This window comes from Aspergillus tanneri (genome assembly GCF_003426965.1).
Source record: "Aspergillus tanneri strain NIH1004 chromosome Unknown AapTan_9_pilon_pilon_pilon, whole genome shotgun sequence".
Lineage (NCBI taxonomy): Eukaryota > Fungi > Ascomycota > Eurotiomycetes > Eurotiales > Aspergillaceae > Aspergillus > Aspergillus tanneri.
Genome location: NW_022984636.1, coordinates 26,671 through 42,381, shown reverse-complemented (window position 1 = coordinate 42,381; position 15,711 = coordinate 26,671). Strand labels below are relative to the sequence as shown.

Genomic DNA, 15,711 nt, shown 5'->3' with positions numbered 1-15,711 from the left:
AATTTCTGTTAGTCCATCCGCATTGAATATCAGAATCAACGTTGTGGCACTTTGCCACCCGGGAAGCCCGGATGCTTCTGTTGACGATAACTCGATAGCCCAGTGTCATTGGCCCCGAGATTTTGAACCTTTAATAGTTCGAATTTGTCCGAATGAGCTATGATGAATTGCTCACATCCCCACCTCCCCTTTCCCTCTCTTGCCCCATTACATGGATTCAATAAGCTATTTTGAGGTTCCTCACCCCGTTTGAGCTCTTCGACATTTACGGTGCCGTAAGCCACCATTGTATTGAGGCCTTTGCCCCCTAATGCATGTCTCTTGCTCATCTGAATCAATGTAAGGGTGGCTCCCAGCTCGCCACAGGCGCCTGTTCTATGCATTCCTGTTAAAGTTTTCTTCTGGGTTACTTTGTTAAGTAGATTAACGAAGTCCTTGTTTATAGTAGAGTTGTAGTAGTATTCGCTGGGGCTACCCTTCTGCATTCCCTTGTCCTGTGACCCCTTTGTAGAGGATGCTAAAACGACAGTTCTCTCATCTTGTAAGCGCATGGCAACCATTACCGACGGCTTTGTCCCTGCGTCGAGTCCTTCGTTTTCAAACAATGTCCCCATTTCGTTGAATCCCATCTGGGCAAGATGAGCCAGGTTTTCTGTGGTGACGGGGTCTTTGAACTCCAAGACAGAGCTCCACAGATGGACATTCCAGTCAGAGCCGTGTTTCTGATATGTATTTATGTACCGTTTAAGGTGAAGATTGCTTTTGGCGTTGAAGGGTTTAAAGTCTGCCTCTGTCGGGGCCGCAGACGCCGTCGATGGCCCGGGGATAGCTTCTGGCATAATAGGCTGGACGTTCTTTCTCACTATATCCGCCCACGTTGGAACAGTTCCATGATGGTCCTGGAAATTGACGGGGTCGTTGCCCACATAACAATACAAATTGAGTCCGCCCGCGGTCCCAATAGAATCCACTGAAGTCCAGCGGGCCAGCCGCGGAGCGTAGTACCTCTCACCACAATGATAGAGCTCGCTTTCATTGTCACACTGGTAGTTTGCAAATCGATACTTCCGTGGAGCCTCTGTGGTCGGGGCTTGATATGTGGTGGATCCATACGGGGAATATTCCTCATAGGAGATCACGTTGCTTTGCTCGTCAAGTTCCAGATTCTCGCTCATCTGATATCGGAGCAGGCTTTGCCCGGTGCTGGTGTTGTCCGTGGTACTAGTCTCAATCATGACCATGGGAGTGTCGGGAGAGCTTAAATCGCCAACGCTTGTGGTTGTCTTCTGTGTTACGGGCTTACTCCCACTGGAGGAGGTAACTATATCACAGAGGGGGAGATAAAGTGTGTCCTTTGACTTTGCGTCTCCGGCGGTGACCTTGCGAACTCGCCTACCCTGCGAATTGTAGATATACCAGGTTGTCTCCGGCGTGCGGCCCTCTTTAACCCGTTGCTTGGAGAAGGAGCGTAACCGATGGTTATAATCCCAGAGTAAAGACTGTGCACCCATCGAAGTCATGCAGCCATTGAGTCCATCGTCGCCTTCATATTTGTAACTCTCTGTGCAAGAGGCGACTCGGGTGCTGATCAACCTATTATTTACCTCCCCATAGGTGTAGTGTCGAGTCCACCCTGCATGCATAGTGCTACTCGCTGGCTCGTGCTTCGTCTCCAGGATATTGCCGGAAATATCATACACATAGGTCTCCAGATACTCAATGAGTTGCTTCCCGTCGCCCGGTACTGTGTTCGCTTTTCCCGATGTCGGGGAATATGGAATTAAACAGTCGCCAGCAGAACCGACCTGCTCCCGACCGGTTGCTGATATAAGTTGGCCAAACGAATCATACTGGAACTGTTGTTTGGGTTTGATGACTTCGTTACGGAAGTAGGTTGTCTCCTGAGCGGCGTCGGTCTTTTCGACAACCTTCCCAAGGCAGTCGTAAACGAAAGAGACATCTTGCAAGGCTGTTTTTCCGTTGTTTTTGGTAATAATGGTTCTCTGCAGCCTACGTGTCTGAACATCGTATGTGTTCCCGGCCTGTGATCCATTCTCGTACCTGACTGAGATTATTTGACCATCCGCAGAATACTTGATATCAAGCACATAAGAGGTAATGTTGAAGCTGTCTTCAGTTGTTGCCGAGCTCACCTGCTCTAGACGGCCAGCGACGTTAAACCTGTTGTGAACATGTTGGCTACCATCTGTAGCTCTATTAACCGCATGGCTCACCGCGTCAAAGCTTGACCTGGTGATATATTGCTTGGGCTGCAGTTCAACTTCTCCCAAAGACCAGTCTAAAAGTTGATTATACTTCGCTGCACACTGGATGGACGATTCGATGCAATTGCCCTTGAAGTCGAAATGCACATTGGTTTCGACCCCAGATTGATCTTTACATTGGTAAAGCCGCCCCCTCAAGTTCTTGCGGGCTGCATCCTGCACACCTTCCTCATCTCCATACCGGTTCTGAACGACGCAAACTGGGCTTTCTTGGTCAGACTGCGGCAGTAATTCCATGGACTTGATTCTTCTTAAAGCATCATATCCTACTCGTTTCCACCAGTCATTGTTAGTCTGTGATATGAACGGAGCTCCCGTGCAGTCTAAGAGCGCCCAGCGTACCCCACTGTCCATGTTGGTGCCGTGGAGGGGCCGGTCTAAGTAATCGTACCAAGTTCGACTAACGATCCGATTGCAAGGGCCAGAAAGGGCAGATAAGTTCCCCCGCGCATCATATTGTTTACGGATTTGTCGTACAGACAAACCGCTGCGCTGCTCGGAAAGGATTTCGCGACCCTGAGTGTCCAAATACACGGATTCTGGAGTATTGCTGTAGGTTTCCGACATCTTTGCGGCCAACCTGTCCGCGGGATCATCCGACTTTATTTTTTGAGAATGCCAGGTAGGGTGGTACAACTTGCGCTCCAGTAATTGGAAGTAAATTCCCACATCATCATCCTTACAGGGGTCGTCAATTAGTATTGTGTCACCGGCATCCCATGTCCCCTCCATCCATGGAGTATATTGACGTTTACTCCACGTCTGATCAGCATTTATGATACCAACAGGCCGAGCCATCGGGTCTCTGAGATAAATACTGGCTGGTTCATCCAGTCGTTCGGACTGGAAGCAGAACCTGTGGGATGACTTGAAGAAGGATAGGAACTGCTTCACAGGCTGGCCGTTCTGGCTCTGGATCTCCAAACCACTGAACTGCCATTCTCTGCCTGACTCGTCTCCGCAAAATGTAGCGCTCTGGATTGCCCTGCCCCGACCGTCCAAGTAGCTAATATGGACAGAGATCTGGGTAGTTCCATATGCGTCCCTGTAGTGGGTGTCACGGACTAACTCCGCCTGGAAACCCGGTGTCTGGCTTCTTTCACAGAAATTGAAGTCATAGATCATCCGTCTTCCAGCTTTGCCCAGCAGCTTGGCAGCTATGGGTCCGGATGGATTTTTAACGAATTGATCTCTTTCTGACGGCGAAATGTTAATGATAAATTCCTCCAAACTATCCCCAACCGGCTCTTTTTCCTTCCCCATAGCAGCAACCCCCACACTGACTCCAAACGGGTCTCGCGCGAATTGAGTCTTGTTACCGTTCTCATCAATAATTAGATTTGATTGTAAGCAGGCATAGTCATATACTACTCTGGTTGTGTTCTCCATGGGATCCAAAGTCTCCACAAAGAGTAATTTGTAAGGGTCCAATTGCTTCTTCATTATGTTTCCGAATTGGTCAATCTGAATGTGTGGAATAAAGAACTGGGACCGGGCAGCAAGTAGTTCATTGTTGGCCTGATCAAGTGTAGCAGCCTCAAATCGGTGACATAGGGATGGCGACCACCATTCGTCTATCTGTCCACCACTACTGACTGGCAACTGGACGTAACCCGTGCTCTCCAGAACATTCTCGAAGGGACATAGCTTCGAGATGGGTATTGTCCCCATTAGCTGCGTCGTGAAACAAAGCTGATAGACTTGGTGTGTGATAGAGTATGGTTCTATTTTGCCCAGAGGCAAGGGTGCAGTGAGATCTTCCCGGCGGTATAGTGTGATGTTCTTTGAGTGGAGAGCTGCATATCCTTCTGCAGGAATATTTTCCCTCCAGTCGCAGGTTTCTGTGGGGACCGGAAACTTGATGGCATCAGTGAGCAATTTGCAGTCGTTGGCAGCCAGCTTCTCCCAGCTATGTCGTCCGTCGGCCATTGCACTAGTCAAGGATGAGCCTTGATATACCTGATACTGGATAACTTTGGCCACCAGTGGGGTGCGAAGACAGTCCTTCGGCTCCAGTATTGGGTTGGTGTATAACATCTCGGTATATGTTATTGCTGTTTCTTCTTGTTTTTTGCGGTCTTCAACTGTTGCCAGGGCGCTTTTGTTGTTTCCATAGCTGATAATTGCCAGCCTCTCAATGTTACCAAAATCATCTGTCTTTAGTGGAAGGGTGTGCTTCAGCCTTGGTTGTCCTTCGCCCTTCTCATACAGCGTCTGTAGTTCTTCCCGGATGTTAACTCGGAAGATACCACGCTTGTCCTCCTGCACCCTTTGATGAATCACAACTATGTACGATTGTTCAGATATAGTATATGGCAGGTGTCCCTTGCTCCGTACGCCACTGCCGTATATTTCCTGCCGGCGGGGTTTGCCAGCCAATGCGGCGCATGCTTCCTGTTTCTCCGTTACAGAAAGGTCCTGGGATATCGTAGCACTGGACACCGGCTTATACTGAGGCCCTGGGATCTGGAAGCTGTTTGGCAGAAGAGTTGCCTGATCCAATTGTTCCAGGCCTAGGTAGAACCAATTGCGCTTGATTACTTGGGGCTGTTTAAATTGAGCACCAGTAATGCCTACAGCAAAATCCTCTCCGGTCTTTTCCTCAACCATTTGGAAACCCCGGAATTGGCGCTCCTTATAATCGTAATATCCATTGTGATATATATACTGTGTGTTATAAGAAGTCTGGGCAACATCATCATTAAATGTTACGCTCTCGACGCATTCAACGGCGAAGGGCAGCCGCGTTGTCCAAGGCCGGCCACGCCTTTTGGCCTCCAGGTAATAACTAGTCGCGGAGCGATATTGTATAGTTGACCTCCCCCCCATGCCGTTGCAGGTGTTGGTTAATAAACCCGGCTTATCTCCACCCATCAGGTCGATAATTCGCAGCGTGGTCGTTGTCTGGCTACCACTAACATCCGATGTCCAACATAGACATTGTGTGCCCTTTCCGTTGACGGAAAATATGTCTGCCGCTGCAAAACGGTCCAGTGGAGGGATAAAGGGTAGGTAGTATTTGCGACTCCACCTGGTGCCCCATTGGTTATAATATACAATGGCGCCGCCCTCGGGTAGTAAGTATACGAAGTCAGTACCTCCCCAGCCCGTTATATCCGCCATTCGAACGCGAAGGGGAGAAAAATTCACCAGGTCCAGCAGGGTGGGTGGCTCTAACATGTCCACCTGCCGGCCAAATCTCCCATGGCCCATGTTTGGCCAGTAGGTGATGTTGCCATTGTGGACACTTACAATATCTGTCAGACCGTCCCCTGACATGTCGCGCAGAAAGATTGCCGTCGCCGGGTCGGAGGGTATCTTAGGTGCTCCGACTGTATAACGTTCCTCCCCGTACCCGTTCGGTCCCAGGGAACGGTTCCAGAGCCATTCGCTATTGTTGTTTGGAGGCTTCTGCAGGATATCTGCCAAGCCATCACCGGTAAGATCAACTTGATAAATATCCCACCCATTCTGCAAATGGTCAAGTATTGGATAGGACTTGAAGGGGACGAACGGCTCCCATTCGCCCTCCTCCCTACGCCCATAGAACCCTCGGACCCTCCCATCGGGCGATGCCGATACCAGGTCCAGAAATCCACGAGCTTTGACATCTTCAAAATGCCACATCTCAGACTGCATAGCGCTTGGGATGCTGTTTTGAAGGGTCGGTCCGCCGATCTCGGTTTTTGTCTCTTGACTCAAGTTGGGGTGATAGTAACATCCTCCTGGCAAGGTCCCCAGAATACCTGGTACGCCGTCACCGTCCAAGTCAACCCAACTAGCTCTGCCAGAAGAAAATCCAGATAAGTTAAGCTCAATATTTTCAATATGCAGCGATCCTAGATCAGGGGGTTTGTTGTAATCAAACTGCATAGATGGCAAAGACAACGTCGAATAGCATTGTTCGCGTGTATCTAGTGTATGGCCTGAGGCTGTGCAAGTCTTGAGGAAAGTTGTCCCTGATTTGGGCTCAGTTTCATACTGAAAATTTATAGAGGCAACCAAACAATCCTCGACTTCCAGTTCCTCTGGAATGTGGTGGAACATGAGCACCCGACTACATAGACGATATGTGCGGACCTCGAATCCACTGGTGCACACCGAAAATGGATCGTCTCGAAGAGTCCAATCTTGAGGTTGCTGTGTGGTTGGTAGTGCTTCCTCGTGCTCTCCGTAGTCAAGAACAACTTCAAACATCCAGGATGCCATCGCGGCGTCCTGGTCCCACAGCTCGACCTCCTCCCACTTTTCCAGATTCCGGTTTGGCGTCCGGTTCCCATATTTGATTGATTTGGGATAACGTTGAGTGGTACATTTGTCACGGTCGGACACCCCAAGCCCGTCTTCACCCTTGTACGAATGGGCCATGTAGTTGCCATAGCTGTCATATATATCAGAGACTAGCCATGTAAATATCTTGTCCTGGGATGGAGACATTCTGCGCTCTCGATGGAATATCCGGGAGCCTTCATTTCTACCGTATATAGCCGTGGTATTGTTGGATGCTACAGTCTTCCAGAATATGTCACTGGGGTTCTCTTTGCGGACCCAACATTCGATTCTCATCGGGTCCGACTCCACACGCGGTCGATACTTTCGGACACAATAACCGGCGCGATCGTCTTCGTCAAGGCCGACACCATCATTCCGTAGCACCGGCACCAGTTCCCCGACACGTGAATGGAAAAATATATCGCCCTCATCATAGAGCGGAAGGGCTTGTGAGGTCTTCCGAGACACATAGTCCAAGCCCTGCAAATGCCAACCGAGACCAAAAATGCCATTGGCACTCGCAGACCCGGAGTCATAAACAAGGCTCAGGGATGGTCCGAAACCGCTTCTACCTGGTGTCGTTTTGATCGGAATGGCGAACGAACCCCCCCCGGTCTGCGCGTTGACATTGAATTTCTCTTGCATCGGGCGCTGGGCATCTCCATCCGCTAATAGTCTGCCTGGGGCGCCTCGACTTTCATCCCCTCCACCGGCGCGGTTGTCGTTATTGGTAGGAGGCTGCTCAACCCCAAATCGCGAACGCGGTGTGGATCCCATCAGGAAATAAGTTGACAGGGACAGAAGTAGAGCAACTGGAACACAATATTCGCAATCAGTTGGTATTGGAAAGATGCTAATGAACACGAGCCTTTCGTAGGTGCTTTATTCTTCGGTGTATAAAGCCCAGGCAGCCGGACATTTAGCAGTGCACAGCAAGCTCCCATAAGCATCTGGGTATGGATTAGGGCATATGACGTCCTCATGGCCTGGGGTCTTTAACTTTACGCATCCCAGCTACAGCTACTCGGGTTGACATCACATTGCAGAGGCATTACAGCCTCTGACGTGGTGCCTCTTCTCTCTGCCAGCCACAACCGTAAAATCCCTGTCTCTGCTGTTCCTCATCGTGGTTAGTTCACCGGTCCCCTCCAATATTGCGTACCACTCTATAACATGACAAGTGCATATAATTTGTTTATGTATTCATCTGAGAGGGGATCCTGCGCTCTAACCACTCCTAGCCCTTTAATAGCAGCATGGCTGTACACATTTTCTATTCTACAGCAACTTTATCGCCCGGGCCGGGTTCGTACACATGGACTTACCGGCAAGAGACGCCGTCTCTTTCATTCCGCAAGCGGACCCCAGCTGATCCGAGCATGCAGTCCCTGTTAACCGGAGAAATGAACTGCGGTACGTGTGTGTTACCGGAGACCATTGGCTCTGTAGTTATCGGGGTGACCCACTACGTAACTTTCTATAATATTTGTCCCAGTGAGAAGTCTTATCTCTTGTTCCAGACGTTGAGGAACATGGAGTAGGTCGCCTCCACCCAAACCACTTCGGCTAGCCCCATCTCCGTAAAGCTTAGGTGATAGCTGTTGAAGCATGCGGAAAAGTCAATTTAGGGAGAAAAGTTCAAATCAAAAACTGTAAAGGAGTAGGCTAGCCGATGGCTATACGAAAGGCAAAGTGAAGACCACGGTGGTAGTAATAGTAGAGTAGGAGAAATTAGCGTCATATTCCTGGAAATATAGAATCTTATCCTTGGTGATGCGCGGTACAGACAACTGGCCGCTGCCAAAGGTAGCGCGTCGAGCAACAACGGTGCAAGGCCGTTTAACGACCTTGGTTAGGGTTCATGGTGAAATGGTAGTCATTAGTAGTATACGAATAACTGGGCGTAATCTTGCTTCGACCGAGACTTCGGCTTGATTCCTCGAAAATATTCCTTAATAGACTTTTGCACAACTGTGTGCTCATATCCAAACAGCATTGGGACGTGAAATAATTCGCGCCCAATTGGTTACACCAGACATCATAAGGCACATCCCTAGGTCCAATACGGTATGGTTGCTGCAGAAAGGCTGTTGCCACTTTCGGCTTTGCAACTGGCTCCGTACCAGCCATGCGTAAGGAAGTCAGACAAGGACAAGTGCGTCCGTTACATACAGAGTTTCCCGTTACAAATACATGGCCAAGGCGATCGATGTCAAGATGCATCATCGACGCCGTGCAACCGTGTTGAAAGCTGGTGGATGGGAATTCGATCTTGAGAACCCACCTGCACGTCTGGTTACGAAATTTCTGAAGATATGGGTCAATTAGCTAACTATCTGTTCGGAAAGTCTGTCAAGGCACTATTTCTCGCCTATCGATGGAGTTTAATCTGTTCTATTGACGTCAACCGTTACTCCTGGCAACAGACAACGCCTATTCCTTTCCCTGGAGGTTGAATTCCAGTACAGATAACCCAGGGGGCAAGATCTTGACTTGGTGATGACGAGGACGAGGACTCTCCTCATCTACATTATGGCCGCTATTAAACGTACATTGCCAGCTACCACGCCAGGTTGAACAACCATTCAAGACATTGATCTCTTAACCTATCTATTCGATCAGTATTCGCTACAGCGTGTAGGATTATGGTCAGTTCAACTCTCAACCTCCATAAAGAGCCGGCTAGTTCCACCGGGTGGGAGGGCCAGTCTTGGGGGTCTACCTACGAAATCTACGCTGCTACTAGCAAAACCCATAAGAAAGTAGTTTGACTCTTTTTAGGATACTGCAAGCATCCTTTCCGAACCAGACCTCAGACTGCTGTTAACGGAAGATTTTCCTCGTCTCTTCGGGCATTCAAATAACCTGTGGTACCCTAAGGATACTTTTAACGAGCAACCACTCTCTGCAAGCGGTCGCCGACATAGTTCGCTCAGACCCAGCCATCTCCACTGATGATAAGATCAAGCTGAGCTTAGTTGAAAACCTGTATTCACTCAGTGGCTGCTCGGTTCCTATTGTTGGCTTTTGCCTCTCACATCCACAGCTAGCTGGCGTGTCTTCCGGGACAGTCACGTCACAGCAGAAAGTTGCTGAGCTTATTGCCAACATACTTGCATCCATCAAAGACATCCCGGTGGACAGAGAGGCTCTGGGTTCCTGCTGCGCCAGAAGCTCTTCTCTAAGCAAGCGACTTCCGTGCTCCGTGGATTGATATTCTCAGACGCTGTTCCGACTCCCGCGGGATACAAACACCTAGTCTTCTCTGTCCTATGACTGGCAGTCGAGGAATCCCACTTTGATATTTCACTGAAGTCTTTTCGAACACTGCTGGTCATCGGTGGGGCCGATGAAGATGCTGACATCGGACTATCTAAGAATATTCTGGTGGCGGCCAACGTGCCTACACACAGGGAGTTAGTTAAGAGATATCTGTTCGATTTACAGAGGCTCCAAGCGTTAGTGAATGAGCCTGAGGACATAGGTGCTGGTAAAATGTGGCTATCACTCTGCCGACAAGATTCTGAAAATGGCGAATGAGCTGTGCGTTCCATCATAGACCAGGACATACCACAAGATAGGGCAACCTGAATCTATGATTATACCCTCTCAGTCTCTTCTCGCAATGAGCATTCCTGGACAAAAGCGCTTGCGGTACACGGAACCGGCACCACGATGGATGCCCGTGTCGCAGCCGTAGATTCCGGACGTGAGCAGAGCAAGGGTATAAACCTCGGTACGATGTTTGGCATCGACAGAATGGGTTGTGAGGAGTGTTCTTTAATCACAGGCCCGGCAGCTTTCTTTGTCGATCTACTGTATAAGCTTAATAAAAAGGCTAGCCCGACGATGCTGGACAAACTGTTTAAGCGTCGAGAAGACCTAAAATACCTTCAGCTTTCTTGCGCCAACACAAAGGTGCTGGTTCCGTACATCGACCTTGTGAACGAGGTGCTAGAATCAGTGCTATAGGCGTTGAAGAACACGGGCAAAGTTGGATTTAAGCCATTCGATGCGAATAACAATGTCATGGGTGTCTTACAGCCGCAAAATACTGGTCTAGAAGTATACAGATCAATTGTTCAGCCGATCGTGTCTCCGATGCATGTTTTCCCATATAATCAGGGCGTGGAGAGTATGCGCGCCATCCTACAGGGTCTCGGAGGCTCTAAATCCAAACTATTGTCCATGTTTCAATCCTGGTACCGCATTACCAATGAATCGGGGCCAGTGTCGCAGGTTTCGGAATTTCTTGTTGTGAATCTACTGTAGGTCAGAGGAATTGGCATTGAATAGAGAGAACTAAGCCATTGAATTGGATGAGCGAACTTAGTTAGTATACAGGAATTTGTCTGTGGGAAGACATATATAAGCGAGGACTTCGCCGATCCTTCGGGTAATCCTTCGGGCTGATCCTATATTCATAACAGTTCTCGACCTTGCTTTCGCCGCCGAGATCTTGAATCTGCACAACACGATGATTACGTCGCAGTCACCCGGCAAGAGTTTTACCCCGCTGAGCTAATAGCCCCTCCTGGAGGACCGCTCCGCCAACGAAGAACACGACAACGCAACCGGACTGAAGCCAGGCAGTCAGTACAGGGGCTATGACAATTGATGTGACTCAGGGGGGAAGAAGGTTGTAAGCTCGTCGAACAGCTGCACGCAACCAGTTGCCTAATATAGGGAGCGATATATCATTGATGTCCTAGAGCACGATAGCTACCATGCTTCCTTGGATGGTGACTGGCGCTCCTCTAGAATACAGAAGAGAGGGTTGAAGTATTCGAGGGTGCGAACCCCGCACGCTAGGCAGATCATTACTTTATCACTCTATTCTTCTAGGGATAGAGTTATGTGCCGCAACAATATAGCTTTTTAATTTTGGATTAAGCATGAAGAAGTGGTATTCGGTCAGATTCCTTCCTAGCGCCCTGGCCACGCATAATGTTGTCAACCCCTGAATCCCCTATCCCAATTGAAGAAAAACAGAGTGTAGCATCTAGACGAGACGTTGAATATATATCTAGTCGAATATATACGCTCCTTAGTAGGCTACGTGAGTGTAGCTGGTATAGCTTCTCCTGCCCTATTCCCCATTTCCCCTGTGCACCGTGGACCGTGTCAAAGTTTTCACAACAAAGCACTCGGCAAAAGTATGGAACTCAGGCTATTTAACAAGAGAGTATGGAAGGTTTCGTACAACAATTAATAAGACTAATACCTTATTATTAACATCCTGACTTACGATTCTCTAAAAGACCTGGGTATCAATCTATTCTGTTTGACCTGAGGACTCTGCCGTAGAGTAGAGTTATTGTAGTTAACTGATTGTTGATGTCAAGGGCTGAACCCGTAGAACCCGACTTGACGGTGAGGAGTATCTGACGATCGATTCAACCCCTGAATCCTTTAGTTAGTTGAGCACCCACATAGGAATGCAAGAGACTCAGTTGGTTGAGATACTGCGATTCCTGGTGTTTCCACCGAATGATATCTAAATCCTAGTATGGCCGTTGGCCTGTAGCTGATAGAATAGCTCCCTGCTTATCACTTCTCATGAATTCTATAATATAAAATAATGAGCGTAGTACTATCTAGTGTAGTGGAGGAACTCGGGGGATTGGCACGTGACAGTTGCCTGGATAACTCTTAAGTCCTCGTTCAAAGAGGTAATAGACCGTCAACAACCTTCTTGCAGACCACGGAGCGCAGTTGCGTAAGGGGAATGTTGTCTTCTCTCCTACCAGGAACTCGTGGGCTCAGGGCCCACAACTTTCGAACTGTCTAAGAGTGTCTCCTTGACCTAATCCTTCGGAGTCCTACCATTTCCCTCTCATTCAGCATCCGGCTATCTCTATAAAATAAACTATTGAAAGCATTGACATCATTAAAACAGTGCTTGACCGGAAATAGCATAGGCTACAGCTTAGCCAACTTTGATCCGTGTGCAGAGGTTGATTGACGAATTAATTACATCATTCGTTATTCAAGGTCAGCTTACCCCGCTTCGAATATAATGCTCTTATTCTCTTCTGTTCTCAAGTTAAATCTTCTTACCTATTGACGGTCAGAATTTTTATACATCAATTAAAACAGTATCAATTTAACAAACTAAAGAATTTGCTAAGACACGCCAACTACATTGGGCAGAATGAGAGCCCAGTACTTGTACTATCTCATAATCACCGGTGCTCTGTCTGCCGGTGATCAGGGGCAAGATTTTGTACCTCAAGTTTGCCCTCCTTGTCCTCCAAATTACTATCATAAATAGAATATTTGCTAATAAATAATGCTCTCGCGCGATGCAGGCTGTGCGCTGCAGTAACGAATTAATACTGGAGTTAAGGCCTTACTGACACTAAAGACTTGAAATATAGGAAGTAAGTGACTATACTACAATATTATAATAAGAAAAGCTTAGCTAATACAAGTGGATTTGATGGGATATAGGAAGTAAGTGGCTCTTACTATAATACTACAGCAGAGCAGGGCTTGGCTAATATACATGGGTTGGGATATAGTATGTAAGTGGCTCTTACTATATTACAACATAAAAGCAGGGCTTGGCTAATATACATGGGTTGGGATATAGTATGTAAGTGGCTCTTACTATATTATAATATAAAAGCAGGGCTTGGCTAATATACATGGGTTGGGATATAGGAAGTAAGTGACTATACTACAATATTATAATAAGAAAAGCTTAGCTAATACAAGTGGATTTGATGGGATATAGCAAGTAAGTGGCTCTTACTATAATACTACAGCAGAGCAGGGCTTGGCTAATATACATGGGTTGGGATATAGTATGTAAGTGGCTCTTACTATATTACAACATAAAAGCAGGGCTTGGCTAATATACATGGGTTGGGATATAGTATGTAAGTGGCTCTTACTATATTACAACATAAAAGCAGGGCTTGGCTAATATACGTGGGTTGGGATATAGGTTGTAGGTAATTTAACCATAATATTACAGGAGAGCAGGGCCTGGCTAATATACATGGGTTGGATGGGATATAGTGGGTAAGTGGCTCTAATTATAATACTATAGGAAAGCACAGAGCCTGGCTAATAGACACGGGTTGGATGGGATATAGGCTGTAAGTGGCTCCAACTATAATACTACAGGAGAACAGGGCCTGGCTAATATACATGGTTTGGATTGGAGATAGGATGTAGGTGGCTCTAACTATAATACTATAAGAGAGTAGGGTCTGGCTAATAAACACGGGTTGGTATAGGGAGTAAGTAGCTCTCACTATTATACTATAGTAAAACAGGGACTGGCTAATGTACATGGTTGGGATATAGCCTGTAAGTGGTTCTTACTATAATACTGTGATAAAAAAAACCTTGGCTAATATATATGGATTGGACGGGATATAGGGAGTGAGTGGCTCTAACTATAATACTATAAGAGAGTAGGGTCTGGCTAATAGACACGGGTTGGATATAATATAGGGAGTAAGTGGCTCTAACTATGATACTACAGTAAAACAGGGACTGGCTAATATACATGGGTTGGGATATAGCCTGTAAGTGGTTCTAAGTATAATACTACAGGAGAACAGGGCCTGGCTAATAGACACGGGTTGGATGTGATATAGGGAGTGAGTGGCTCTAACTATAATACTATAAGAGAGTAGGGTCTGGCTAATAGACACGGGTTGGATGTGATATAGGGAGTAAGTAGCTCTCACTATAATACTATAGTAAAACAGGGACTGGCTAATGTACATGGTTGGGATATAGCCTGTAAGTGGTCCTAATTATAATACTACAGGAGAGCAGGGCCTGGCTAATATACATGGGTTGGGATATAGACTGTAAGTGGCTCTTACTATAATATTGTAATAAAAAAAAGCTTGGCTAATATACATGGGTTGGATTGGATATAGCATGTAAGTGGCTTTAACTATAATATTACAGCAGAGCAGGGCCTGGTTAATATACACGGTTTGGATTGGATATAGGTTGTAGGTGGCTCTATAATACTATAGGAGAGCAGAGCCTGGCTAATATATATGGGTCGGATGGGATATAGTTTGTACGTGGCTCTAACTATAATACTACAGGAGAACAGGGCCTGGCTAATATACATGGTTTGGATTGGAGATAGGCTGTAGGTGGCTCTAACTATAATACTACAGGAGAGCAGAGTCTGGCTAATATACATGGGTCGGATGGGATATAGTGGGCAAGTGGCTCTAACTATAATACTACAGGAGAGCAGGGCCTGGCTAATATACATGGGTTGGATGGGATATAGTTCGTAAGTCGCTCTAACTATAATACTACAGGAGAGCAGGGCCTGGCTAATATACATGGGTTGGGATATAGCATGTAAGTGGCTCTAACATAATACTACAGGAGAGCAGGGCCTGGCTAATATATATGGTTGGGATATAGCCTGTAAGTGGCTCTAACTATAATACTACAGGAGAGCAGGGCCTGGCTAATATACATTGGGATATAGACTGTAAGTGGCTCTAACTATAATACTACAGGAGAACAGAACCTGGCTAATATACATGGGTTGGGATATAGACTGTAAGTGGCTCTAACTATAATACTACAGGAGAGCAGGGCCTGGCTAATATACATGGGTTGGGATATAGACTGTAAGTGGCTCTAACTATAATACTACAGGAGAGCAGGGCCTGGCTAATATACATGGGTCGGATGGGATAGCCTGTAAGTGGCTCTAACTATAATACTACAGGAGAGCAGGGCCTGGCTAATATACATGGGTTGGGATATAGTATGTAAGTGGCTCTAACTATAATACTACAGGAGAGCAGGGCCTGGCTAATATACATGGGTTGGGATATAGACTGTAAGTGGCTCTAACTATAATACTACAGGAGAACAGAACCTGGCTAATATACAAGGGTTGGATGGGATATAGTGGGTAAGTAGCTCTAACTATAATACTACAGTGGAACAGGACCTGGCTAATATACATGGGTTGGGATATAGAATGTAAGTGGCTCTTCCTATATTACGACATAAGAGCAGGGTTTGGCTAATGTAAGTGGGTTGGATGCGATATAGCTTGTAAGTATCTTTAATTAAGATACTATGAATACCAAAACTTCTACTAATATAACTGGGTTATGTAGCTTGTAGGTTTCATAGCTATAACTCA

The 15,711-nt window shown here is 47.0% G+C and overlaps 2 protein-coding genes across 2 annotated transcripts; one reads left to right on the top strand and one right to left on the bottom strand.

Annotated features, from left to right (window-relative positions):
* Nucleotides 1–35: 35 nt before the first annotated feature.
* Nucleotides 36–7,334, bottom strand: ATNIH1004_011631 (uncharacterized protein; the record flags this gene model as incomplete). The annotated part of the gene is made up of 2 exons (XM_033576193.1): nt 36–157; nt 245–7,334. 2 exons carry the CDS (start codon nt 7,332–7,334, stop codon nt 36–38), a joined length of 7,212 nt encoding a protein of 2,403 aa, XP_033420857.1.
* Nucleotides 7,335–10,232: 2,898 nt separating this feature from the next.
* Nucleotides 10,233–10,829, top strand: ATNIH1004_011630 (uncharacterized protein; the record flags this gene model as incomplete). The annotated part of the gene is made up of 2 exons (XM_033576192.1): nt 10,233–10,475; nt 10,530–10,829. The coding sequence occupies 2 exons, from the start codon at nt 10,233–10,235 to the stop codon at nt 10,827–10,829; spliced, it is 543 nt and encodes a 180-aa protein (XP_033420856.1).
* Nucleotides 10,830–15,711: the final 4,882 nt, after the last annotated feature.